At 40.7% G+C, this 12879-nt stretch overlaps 1 protein-coding gene across 8 annotated transcripts in view; it reads left to right on the forward strand.

The window, feature by feature from the left end:
* AFF4 (AF4/FMR2 family member 4) overlaps positions 1-12879 on the forward strand; it is a 55093-nt gene that overhangs the window by 23449 nt on the left and 18765 nt on the right. For all 8 annotated transcript variants that reach the window (XR_001876154.1, XM_017822910.1, XM_017822912.1 and 5 more), the window contains exons 6-12: positions 4896-4932; positions 6425-6473; positions 7527-7547; positions 8096-8150; positions 9149-9186; positions 9546-9708; positions 10184-11101. Coding sequence is in view for 7 of the 8 variants with exons in the window: in XM_017822910.1 (XP_017678399.1) it covers positions 4896-4932; positions 6425-6473; positions 7527-7547; positions 8096-8150; positions 9149-9186; positions 9546-9708; positions 10184-11101 (1281 nt within the window). In the remaining variant the exon portion in view is untranslated. The remainder of the gene's footprint in view (positions 1-4895; positions 4933-6424; positions 6474-7526; positions 7548-8095; positions 8151-9148; positions 9187-9545; positions 9709-10183; positions 11102-12879) is intronic.

Genomic DNA, 12879 nt, shown 5'->3' on the forward strand with positions numbered 1-12879 from the left:
GTTTCATAAATTCAAACCTTCAGGATACTTTTGAAGCTTGAAAATGCCTTTGAACCTTTTCCCTATTAGGAAAATGGTTTGCAACCAAGTGAGTTTCCCTCCATGTAGCAAAGGATCAGAGTCTGGCTGATAAATGCTGAGAAATTTAAATGTATTTCTGTGCTTAAACTGAAATTTCCTCCTTATTTTGAAGTGTCTTTCTAAGAGATTTTTACATTTACAAAAAATTAAAACCTTTTAAAAATTGGAAATGTTCAGATCACTTGTTTCAAAAGGTCCTTTTCCCAACCTCTTGTGAGCTCAATAACTATGAAGGGTTTAAGCTGTTAATTCTAAAGAGAAAACCACCTCTTTGCTGCTGTTGACAGCTCTGGGCACGTTTCCAGGAGACCTGCTGGAGCTGACACCTCTGAGGAAGGAGATCTCTCTCCTTCCCTGGGGCCAGGTCTGGTAGCCCCAGCTGCAGGGTTTTGGGGCACACTGGCACTGGGAATTGTTTGCCTTGAAGAGCAGCTCTGCAGTCTGCAGGATCCTGGGAGCCCATGGGTAGGCAGGGGAGATAGCTGTGGGTAAAACCCAGCTTGGAGATTCCTGACTCATCCAGGAATTCATGGTTTGTTTCCTGTATCTGCTGATTACCAGTAAAAGATTCAACTCAACAATAGGATTTTTCTCCAGACTCAACATATCTCTGGGAGGAATTGGGGTGCCCCACCCCTAACTTGGCATAGCTTCAGACTATAGAAATCAGACTATCTTTTAAAAGTTACCTTTGTAATGATTAAGACTATGTTTTGTTTGACCTACTGCTGTTTTAGAGCATCATTTACTGCTCTTAATTTCCTGTTTGATCCAAATTGCTCCCCAAACCAGAACAGTTGAGAGAATAATTTTAAGAAAACTTTCTCACTGAGGTCTCTGATGTGATATGTCTAAACCCGTCATCTTATGTGAATGATTTGACATCACCTTCCTTCAGCCAAAGGTTCCAGGTCCATGCTGGAAGTGCATATCCACAAAACTACCCCAGACTGGTATGAGTTGAGCTTCTCATCCTGGCTGGATATCTCAGCCATGGGCAGTCCTGCTGTCTCCACCCTCTGTGTGGCGTGTTCCTGTTTCACTGCATTTTGTTTCTCTCCAGTGATCAGAAAATTCAGAACATGCCATTCAGTTCTCAGCTTTACTTTGGAAGGCATATCTAGAAAGTAAATCCTGTCGTCTATTTTCTTAGCATTAGATCAATATTAATCTTGCATATACTACTCTTAGTCAGGGTTTATTTGCTGTGTTATATAAAACTGTCAGCCTGGAAATAATTCGTACCTTTTATTATAGAGAAAGAAATCCCACACCTTTCCTCATCAACAAAGGTCCTTATTCCACTACTTTGAGTACTTGAATACTTTGAATGCTGCTTGTTTCTGTGTATCCCTGGCATTTGACTCAATCTGGGGAGAAGTGTGCAGAAATCCACATCTGTGACACAGAGAGAAACTACCTAGGACTGCACAGTTGTGTTAACGTTTGAACAAAAAAGGTGGCTTGTGGGGCTTTCTGAACCTCTCTCTCAGCCAGGATTGTGTTTCTTCACCCAGTTTGCAAAAAATTCCATTTATGGCTGCTCTGACTCTCTTGACTTTTTGCCAGCTTTTTTATTTTGTGGCTGCACATCTTAGCCGTGGAACTCTGTCAAATTCTCTCTCTGCATCCAAAGCCTATAATTTCCTCTGCCTTCTCCCCTCTGTCATTCTTGGCAGCAGCAGCTATGCAGAATTCCAGTGAGTTAGTGAGCCATAGGCTTGTGCAGTCTGGGCCCAGAGCAGAATTCACCAAACAAAACAAAACAGTGGTTTACTTTAATCAAGCAGTTCTGTTGCAGGAAAGCTCCTCCTCTTTAATACTGTGCTCCATTTATTACAAGTCATATGCTGAAGTGTTTCACAGCATTTCTCCTGTGTGCAAAAGTTGGTATGTTTTTCCTGTTCACACAGAATTAAGCTCCCTTTGGTGGACCACTTGATTTTATTTGTCAAACTGTTGGGATGGGATTGTAGATCGTGTGTAGAGAGTGAGTAGCTTGAAGGAACCCAAACTCCTGACTGGGGCCTCTCTGATTACTATAAATATATCTAACAGTTACCAGGAAGTCTTTGAATCAGAAGATAAAACTCCATGAAAATAGGTCAGGGAAAGTTTTATGGATGCTATGAAAAATATGTAGATTCCTGAGACTTGATAAAAAATGTTATCCCGTGACCTAACACTCTGTAATTTTATCCATGGGCTCACAGTCAAAAACGCCAAAAATACTGGCATGTTTATAAAATATATTAAAAAACTCCAGCTGTTTGTTGGGGAGGGGAAGGTTTTTGTTTCCCAGCACCATGGGAGGCTTGGCACTGTTTGTACCTGCACCGGGGTCTGAAGGCCATGGAGAGGTGGATTCTGCCTCCAGGTTCCTCCATTCCTGCCCTGTGCCAGAGTGACCGAGGCCAGCAGTTGGATCCCTTGATCTGCAACAATACGGAAACTTCCTTTTGAGAAATGAAAACGAGATCTGACCTGAGATTTCAGCTATTAAATAGAAATGGATCCCGTTCACCACAGCCAGGTCTGTGAGGGGGGAATCCGGCCCCCGATGCCGTCCCGTCCATCTGGAGAGTTCCTCTCTCCACGTTTTTTTGTCATACTTTTTGTTTCCTGCTTAAGTGTCTTCCCTGTGTAACCGTAGCAGTCTATTATATTTTGGTTAAAAGGGTTTCCTTCCTTTCAGTTGTTTTGAATTTCTTTCTGAAGCAGACCTTTAGAAGCTGCTGCTGTAAATATCTTTGGAGTTGAAAGTAGAGCTGGGTTTTGTTTTTTTTTTGATCTCTGAGTTTCTTAAAGAAATATGTATTCAATAGATGGCAAGAGAGTTGGAAAAAGTTGCACATTTAACCATAACACCTCATTAAAGTGCACTTAGCTGAGAGCGTGTGCTTTGCCTTCCAAGTAGGAAGCTGACTAAAGCGAGGAATTAGGCAGGTGTGTTCTGCAAATTCCTCATCCGTGTGCTGGTAAAGGGGTGCCAGTTCCCCATCCCATGCTCCCTTCAGTGCAGTGCCTCTGGAGGTGTGGTGTTTGATTACTGTGTGGTCGTTACTTCTTTTTTGACTTAGTCTGTTGGTGTCTGAGCTGCCAGTGGCAAAAGAGATTCAGGGAATCACACCTCCCCTCCTCCTACCTGTGTAAAAGATAAAAACCAGGTTTTATTTTGAAGGAAATGTGACTGTTGCTTTCTGTTGAAGTCACAAGACTTCCCTCCATCTTTGCTTTGCACTTTAAACAGAGGTTAATTTTATTTTATTGTCCCTTCCTTTCTTTCAGTTAGTAAAGATCAGAAACACCTTCCAAGGAGAGTTCCTTATCAGGTTCCCCATGAAGTTCCCCATGTACAAAATACTTGTTCAGTGCATTATTGCAACTGCTCCACTTGAGAAATACAAAGTTAAAGGAAATTGAAACATTTTAAGTCTGCTGTGCTGTGTAAAGCTTTTGTGTGTTTAAAAACCTCCATTTTATAAATTGCCTGGCACTGACTTGGCTGTGTGGCAAAACTGGTTCACAGGTGTACCAGAAAAAGTGGAATTCATTTTATTGTAATTTTGGTAGGATACTGCCAGACCATTTAGGTAAAACGTATGTATGTAGCTAAAAAATTGGAAATATTTGACTCAATTTGTATTTCTGGGACTGACAGTTGTCCTCATTTTAAAATGAGGTCAGGAAGGTCCTATTTTAAAAAGATACTCCAGCCTGGATGTGGGTTTTCAGTAGCTCAGTAGCCTCTGTGTATTTGTTTGTTAAAGCAGTATTTTAGGGTTTCAAAAAAGTTTATAATCTGCTGTGTCTTGGGAGTCAGAACTGAGGTTTCTGTGGAATGGGAATACTGAAGATGATAAAAGTGCTAAAATTTGCAAGGCTTCATCTCTCACAGCTAGTTTTATATGATATTAGGAAGAAATTCTTGGCTGTGAGCGTGATGAGGCCCTGGCACAGGTTGCCCAGAGAAGCTGTGGCTGCTCCTGGATCCCTGGAAGTGTCGAAGGCCAAATTGGATGGGTTTTGGAGCAACCTGGTTTAGTGGAAGGTGTCCCTGCCCATGGCAGAGGGGCAGAACAAGATGAGCTTTAAGGTCCCTTCCAACCCAAACCTTTCTGTAAATCTATGGTATCATTGTGTATTGGCTTTTGCACAAGGGAATTGTGTGATTTCATGGAGATTTGGCTATTCTGGGAACACTGTGTTGGCTACCCGGGCCTGGCTGGATTTACCAGGGACCCACATGGAGTATTCTGGGCAGAGTGTGCAGAGCTGGTCACAATTTAAATCTCAGATTGTCCCTTAGGGTCCTTTGTGGCTGAGATAAATTTTTTTGTTGAGAGGTTTTTCGTGTCCTCATTGCTTGTCCCTCAGGGTGCTGTGTGTGCCTGGAAAAGGAAAATGAGGAGAAAAGGGTTTGAAGGAAAATACTTCAAACAAGCAGCAAAGTTTGTGTATAAGGAGGATAAACAAACATTCTGAATGGTTCCTCTCCATGCTAAACATACAGGGAGCTGGGATTTATGGAAGTTACAGAGGGATTTTGGAGTTCCAGCTATGATGCAGTGCAACTGCCCAGCAAGGACGTGGGTGAGCTGAGCTGAGGAAGAGGAGTGGGAAGCTCTTCACCTGGGCTGCTCTGGGGCCTGGATAATGAATCCCTCTTCTGGTTGTTGATAGTTTTTTCCCATTTTTCAGAGGTTAGACGCCATCCTTGAAGTAGAAAGAATATCTTCCTTACAGCCTGTTTTTTAGTATGTTAAAATTCCCAGTGGAAAAAAACCAACATTTTTGGTCTTTTCTTCCCTCAGGAATCTCAGCAGTCCAGTTTTGGCACTGGAGAACAGAGTGAGTATATTAAACTTCTTGGAATATGTTTAATGCTTTTGTTGACATCCATGATTCTCAGCATCTCCTAAGATGTCATGTTTTTTAGGGAATGAGATTTTCCAGACTGGTCATAAGGTGGAGTCTACTTTCTCAAGTTTTAAGCTATAAAACAATTGCTTGATTTCCTTTTGTGTTTCTTTGTTCAGATATAGAAAGTTATCACTGAGTTACAAGGGTGTTGTGTTCTAGGAAAAAATAACTATTTTTAATTGATCACATTTTCTAATTCTTTAAAAAAATACTTCCATGGTTGATTGAATTGAAAATAGCTGAGTACTAAACCAAAACACTTTTACAAAACCCAGCTCCCTGCTTGGGGACATATTGGAAACTGAAATAGTGCTTTTGCTTATATTCAGTAGAAAAAGGACGTTGCAGTTTCACTCTTGGTTTTCACTTCGACATTTTAAAATCAGGAGAGAGAACTGGTCAAGAACTCATATAATATGCTTAGTAATATCCTTGAACTTCTTGTCCCAGAATGCATTTTTGGATTTTAGACAGAAGCAGTTTTATTTCTTTTAACTGTGTAATTATTTTGAATATTGCTGGAAGTAGCACTTAACGCAGGTAACATACCAGCTAAAATTGAAATCCATTTGTTCTGTTACCTTCCAAAAGTCTTTCCACTCCTTCTTGAAGTGATTAAACAGCTTAAATAGTAAAAGAAGAATGGTTTATTCTTAGATATTCACAAGCAGCTTAATGTGAACACCTGATACAGTGGGGATTTAAGGAAACAAATTAAAGCTTAATTCCATAATGCTAAACCATAGGCTCACGTTATAGGAGCAGCTGATCTTTAGGTGTGTAAAGGAAGAGGAAGGTTAATTAAAACACAGAGCCAGTTTTAAACTCCAGTTTGGATTTTCTGGAAAGCTTTAAACAGTCTCAGTTCTTGTTTCTGTTGAGCTACACTCAGTTATTTGCCAGGATTAAAGAAAAGGGAAGGGGGGAAAAAAACCAAAGTGAAAAGCAGATGATATCAGTGTGTATTCCTGTTGTCAGAATTGGTGTTTCAGAAAGATTTTGGGATGTGGAGGTTGCTCATCCACTCAAAAGCTGTGTGGGGATGCTGAAACAGTCAGAGCTCAACAGACAGATCTATATCCCATATCCTCCATGTAGAAAGCAATAGTTTAATCTTAGTAGAAGCAAAACAGATTTCACAACATTAGTAACAAACTGTGTATTCATTTAGACAACAATGATTTAAATGATTTTCTGGATTTTCTTGATTAATTTATTGGCTGTATTTAGTACTTTGCCTTGGTGTTCCCTCCCTCCTTCAGTCTGTGGGAGTTTGTACCTCGTGTCACCTGGTTACTGCTCCTTCCTGTCCCCTCAGCTGTTCATGGTTTATCCATGACTGTATCCTTGTGACAGCTTTGGAGTGGCTTCTTTTGCTGCCAGAGTTTTCAACTGTGCATTTCTTTTTCTCTTCCTCTAGAACGATACAATCCTTCGTCCAAAACATCCAATGGTCATCAATCCAAATCGTAAGTAGCTGTTGAGAAAACATTTCACAAACAACAGTCATATTTTAAGAGATTTGGAAAATAGCTGTTAGTAGAATGTGTCAGTTCTTGCACAGACACTTCAGCATCCTCTCCTTGGCTGGCAGGAGAAGGGGATCAGCATGTGAGAGTGGGCAGGACAGGACTTACCAAACATGTGCCTTGCAGAGCTGTCAGCTGGAAGCAGCTTGTAGGTGTCACAAATACAGGATAAGGAAAGGTTTTGGATTGGAGGAGACAGAAAACTGTGTCTAGGATCTTGTGAGGTTTGTTCTGTTCAGTCTATTAATTCACTGACGAATGTTTCCATTAGTTATGGACACGGACACAGCAACACAGAAAAATTTAAAAGCAACTGGAATATTTTAGATGGCTGTAGTCCACCTTTCTCATACCTAAAAATCAATTATATGCAGTTAAAAGATTGTTTCCAAACACATATGCCCATAAAAATAAATATTTACTGACTGATTGTATGTTAATGAAAGTAGAATCTGAAAACTTGCTCTCAGTTACCATTTGTTGGGATGCAGTCACAGAATTAAGTCTGGTTCTTCTGCCACTGAATTGGCAAGATTAAAAAGCACGTGACCTATGGAAAAGAAATAGAACAAAAAGAAACCCCCCTCAATTAATGTAGATTTACAGTAAGTTTCCCCAAAACATGCAGTTTAAGAAGATGCTGAGAGGAACTTTACTGTTTCCAAAGATGGGAAACATGAGGACATCTGAGAACAAGAGGCAAGATTGGACACATGCTGAGCTGGGATGCTTGGGAAGAAAGTTTAGATGATGTTTACTATGACAATTCAGCTTTAAATGATTTTTTTTTTTTTTAAAAGTGATTATGATCTGGTAAAAAAAGCCTCTAAAAAGGAGATAACTGCATCTTTTGGAAAAGGATAGCAGTGACAAATATTTCAGGAACACGATCCTAGAGGTGGATGTTCCTTTCCAGATCATCAGTAGGAACAGCTCTACTGTAAAACTCAGAAGTGTCAGACTTTTTAATCCTTTCTCATTTTCTTTCTGCAGATGCGAATCAAACCAGACAGAGTAAGATGTTTTATTTTTATAATCAAATATATTTCTCCCTAATCATAAAACCCCTGTTAATATGTTTTCAGTGTGCTCATGTATTTTCAGTCTTGTGAAATAGTGTATGTATGACTACCATAAGTAATTATTGCTTTGAATAATAATAATTAATTATGGCTTAGGACAGTTGCACTGTTGCCACAAGACAGGAAGCAACCACTGGTGTTGGCTTTCTTTATTCCATTTAAAACACTGTTCTTGGCCATTGTGTGTAAGAAGTTGAACATATACAAGTTACCTCCTCCCACATCAGTAAATTGTGTCAAATTTCCTTTCTAAATTTAGCAGAATGGACTAAGGAGTCAAAGTACCTGAATCCTTATTCTTCTCTAAAGAATGACTCAGCTCACCATTCTTAAACATGAAATGTTTGAATAGTATCTGGTGGCTTTCACCCACGCAGCCTCTCTGTAGGATAAACAGTGGCATGTTGAAATCTAGAAGAATGCTTTGAAAGTAATTAAAGTACCTGGAAAAACTTGTCTCACTTTCTCCCTTTTACTTAGTATGTTGAAAGATGACTTAAAACTCAGCAGTAGCGAAGACAGCGATGGAGAGCAGGTATGTTCCTTAAATCAGAGTTCCAGAAAAACACTGAATTCAGTCATGGTTCAGTCCTGCAGCAGGATCAGTGTCCCAGCAGCAAACTGGGCAGCTTAACAGGAGATTTGGGATTAAGAAACTAAAATCTAGTGGAATGTTTTTAGGCAAACCTCAGGTATTCCTAAATGTAATCTTGGGGGAAAATTGTTTTGTGAAAACATTATGCTTTTATCTATAAATTCTTGTTTACTGATTTCACGTGGCTTTCTCTGAACACCAATGGCAATAGTGTACTTTAAAACATAAATAATGGCTCATTATTTAAGATGGAACCCTCATGTTCTGCCATTCCAGCTAAAGAGTTCATGGTGTGAACATCTCTGTGCATTGGTACCTTGGGACTGTGTTTGGGATGATAAGAGGTGCTCTATATGTCACTGGGAGTACAGCAGCACCTTTATTTTTATTAAAAAAAAAAATCTCTTTTTTACTCTTTTTGGTATTAACTTTATGCAGCTTCTACCAGAAATGGCCCTTAGCATGTGAAATAAAAATACCTGTATGTCTGTGCTGCCCAGCAGTAACTTCACTCCTCTGGTGTTTCTTTTCTTCATGTTCCCAGTTCTAGTACTTGATTTTCTTCATGTGGAAAACTTGGAGATAATGCATTTAGTCAGTGAACTCCAAGTACCCTGGGCATTTTGGGATTTCAGCATTGTGAAATGCTGAATCATCTGATTCAAAAAGATGGAAACGTGTTATTAATTAGTGGTAGAAATGGGAATTCTCACAACTGTAGTCAGAATATAGAGATTTATGGTGAAAACCTGGAGAAAATAACTCTTGCTTTTCTTTCTGTGTAAGGAAAATGCAGATAAATTTAAGCTGCTGCAAATACTGAATGAAGATGCTATATTAAAAAAATGAAAGGCTCTAAATTGATGTCTTGCAACTTAATTGTGTATACAAGCCTAAAATAACTTCTAGAAGCTTCATGCTGTTTTTCTTAATTGCAGGACTGCGATAAGACAGTGCCAAGGAGCACACCTGGAAGGTAGGAATTCCTGGGGGATTGCAGCATAGGAAAGAGAGGAAAGATATTCAGCCTAGTCAGCAGTCTTGGCTTGAGCTCATTTCCAAAATTCATATTTGTCCTTTGTCTTGTATTAAAGCAAAAGGTGATTAGAATTTAATCGGTGATTAAATAGTGTCTATCCTGCAAATTACACTTACCACTTTGGGAAGCAGGGAAAAAACAAAGTTTGGCTGTTTCCACAATGAACTGTCTTCAGTTATGTTGCATTTTCTAGTCAATGTTAGTTAAAATTTTATATTTTGTAATTTCTAATGAAAGGAGTTCTAGGATGTATCTGGGGCTTGGGTAATGTTTGGTTTTCACCATTTTTCTTTCAGTAATTCTGAACCTTCCCAGCATAACAGTGAAGGAGCAGATAACTCCAGGGATGACTCGAGCAGCCACAGTGGCTCTGAAAGCAGCTCAGGATCTGACTCGGAGAGTGAAAGCAGTTCCAGTGACAGTGAAGCCAATGAACCCTCCCAGAGTGCATCCCCCGAGGTAGGGTTTGGCCCATGCTTGGCATTAATGCTCAGTTTTAACACAGGAAAGATTAATAAATTCTCAAACTGTTGGAAAAAAATAAATAGACCAATGTGGGTTCTTTTTCAAGCTGGACTGTTCTTCTGCCGAAGGACTTGTAGTTGGGTATGACAATTCTCTATATAAACAGACACCTGGTGTTTAAATTGGAGGTGGTCTGTACCACCAGTTGTCTGTTGGAAAGCAGAAGTTAAATAACAGTACCTTAAAAAACTATGACATCAAATCCTGCCTGTTGATAGCAGCTGCTCCAGATGAAGGGAAAGTTGAGCTGTTATTTATACCGGTATTTCATTTGTTATTTATCTCAGGTGTTTGGGTGCACCTCTTGCTTTGGTGTGCAGCATCATACAGCTATCCCATGGAAAAGATGGAAGAAATGCAATGAAAAATGAAATATCTTCTCTAACTCTGTTTTTTAATTTGTTTTTAGCCAGAGCCACCACCGACAAACAAGTGGCAACTGGATAACTGGTTGAACAAAGTCAATTCCCATAAAGTGTCACCAGCTTCTTCCGTGGACAGCAATATTCCATCCTCCCAAGGCTACAAAAAAGAGGGACGGGATCAGGGCACAGGGAGTGGGTACACTGATCAAGGTGGATCCAAGGATTCCATTTCTTCTACACCAGGGCGAGATTCCAAACCCACCCAGAAGGGCTCGGAGAGCAGTCGGGGCAGGCAGAAATCACCTGCCCAGAGTGACAGCTCGGCACAGAGGAGGACTGTGGGGAAAAAACAGCCCAAGAAAGCAGAAAAGACATCTGTGGAAGAGCCTAGAGGAGGTCTTAAAATAGAAAGTGAAACCCCAGTAGATATGGCAACAAATATCCCTTCAAACAGGCATAAGGCGGCCACAAAAGGCTCCAGGAAACCCAATATAAAGAAAGAGCCCAAGTCTTCCCCTCGGCCTACAACAGAGAAAAAGAAATACAAGGCTTCAAGCAAATCTGCCCAGAAATCCAGGGAATTCATCGAAACAGATACCTCATCCTCTGATTCAGATGAAAATGAGAGTCTGCCTCCTTCATCACAAACACCCAAATACTCTGAGAGCAATAGGACTCCTGTTAAATCTTCCATGGAGGAGGATGACAGCTTTTTTCGGCAAAGAATGTTCTCTCCTATGGAAGAGAAAGAGCTTCTTTCACCACTCAGTGATCCTGATGAAAGGTACCCACTCATTGTGAAGATTGACCTGAGCCTCTTATCCCGAATACCAGGGAAGCCTTACAAGGATGCTGATGCACCCAAAGTGGAGAAGAAAAGCGCCCCGGAGAAGCACCCCAGGGAGTCCCAGAAACAGCCGTCGGACAAAAGTTCTACAAAAGGCAAAAGGAAACACAAACAGGTGATAATTCTGTAGAGAGATTTGCCTGTTACCTCAGCCCACAGTGGATTGTGTGTATCCCAGAACCCAGATCACACCTCAGTGTAGCAACTGAGCGATTTAGGAATGGCTTTGCTACCTGTTTGTGTAGAACACATGGATCATCTCCTCTCATGGGAGAGACTGTTGGGATTTTCTTTTGGAGGAAGGACACCCCTGTAGCAGTGTTTGTTAGCCCTGTACCCAGAGCTCATGGAGGTGACACACATTCTGTGCCTCTGAGCTCTGCATCCAGCCCTCTCCCGCTTCCCCTTGACCTGGCACCAACTCCTCGTGCCCTGCAGGCCAGCATAGGCAGCTGATCCAGTGGAAAATCCACCTGGGAAAAAAAAAAAACAAACAAAAAGTCAGTTTTCATCTCGATCAGCTCCCTGAACTATGGAATTGGCTACTGCCAGGATAAGGGATGAGGCAGGACTGCACCTTGGGCGTGGCAGCAGCAGAAAACATGATCTTGGGGTGCTGCTTCACTGGGAGCAGGGGATCTCTCCATAATGATATTCAATCTTTTTCAGAAAAAGCATTTAATGTCTTCAACTATAAGTAAAAAGCAAGGGTGGCTGGAGGCAGTAAAATGGAGAGGAATCAGTGGAGGAATAGTACTCTTGGGAGGAATATGTCAGAAGTAGTTGATGGTGTAATTTTAAACTGCTTTTAGAAACCTCAACACACGGACAGAGCAAACATGGGACTGTCAGATGGACTGAGTGATCCACTTTCAGTTTTTATAAACATCTGGTGTCTGTGAATTTAGGGCCATGAAACCCTGGATCGGGGATTCAGAAATCCCTGTGCTACTCTGGATTTTGCTCTGATTTTGACAGGGATTTGGCAGTGGTTGTGAGACTTTGTTGACATCTGCAATCCAAGGATTCTGTGAAATCATTCAGAGAGTCATTTGAGGGGATAGATAATTTCAGTTAAACCAGTTTTCCCACTGAGCAACCAAAGTAAACTTGATCACTTGCTGAAATTAATGTCATCTGGGAGACTTGACATGTAACCGCAAACAGAGGTTTGTCCTCTATTATTCCTAAGTTTCCTATTTTCTCTAGTTGAAGAAATGAAGTCAGAAAAAGAGGTTTTTTTGTAAAAAGGGGATCACACTGACCAGCACAGTGAATAATTACTTTTTGCAAGTGTTGCTGTATAATTCCTGATGTTCCTGGGAATGCACCTGCATGCTCCAATGGGTCTGAATTCACTGACTTTTCTTTCTTTGATCAGTTACACCTTTCAGTACACATTTGGAGTTAGAGCATTAAAGATCTGTGCTCTCACATCTTAACCAGAATGCTTTGGTAAGACCAATTAATTTAGGTTTTATCCCAGAAAACAGTCTGGTGTTTCATTTTTGGGAAGCCTCTGATTACTGTGAGGCTTCCTGGTGCCACCAGAGAGGATGGAATCCTGTGTGAGGCAAATAAAGAATTCCCCTTTTCCCCATCCCTCCCGTTTTAGGTTTGAGTGCTCCAAACACAACTGGCACCACAGGTCTACTCATTGTTTGCTCTTGTGTTTCCTTGGTCACAAGGCTCAGGGTTGCAGCATCAGTGTCACAAAACAGAAACCTTTTGGGTCTGAATGTGGGATGTGTTACCAGGGGATTTCCTCTGTGGCCTCATTTTCCATTTATTCACTGTATTGATCCCTCAAGTGCTCCATGAAGACACTTGAGAAATTCATCTTCAAGATCCTTTGACTTCAGGATTAAAATTTATATTAATATATAGTCTTCA

The sequence above is a fragment of the Lepidothrix coronata genome, unplaced genomic scaffold (assembly GCF_001604755.1).
Source record: "Lepidothrix coronata isolate B3197 unplaced genomic scaffold, Lepidothrix_coronata-1.0 Scaffold100, whole genome shotgun sequence".
Taxonomy (NCBI): domain Eukaryota; kingdom Metazoa; phylum Chordata; class Aves; order Passeriformes; family Pipridae; genus Lepidothrix; species Lepidothrix coronata.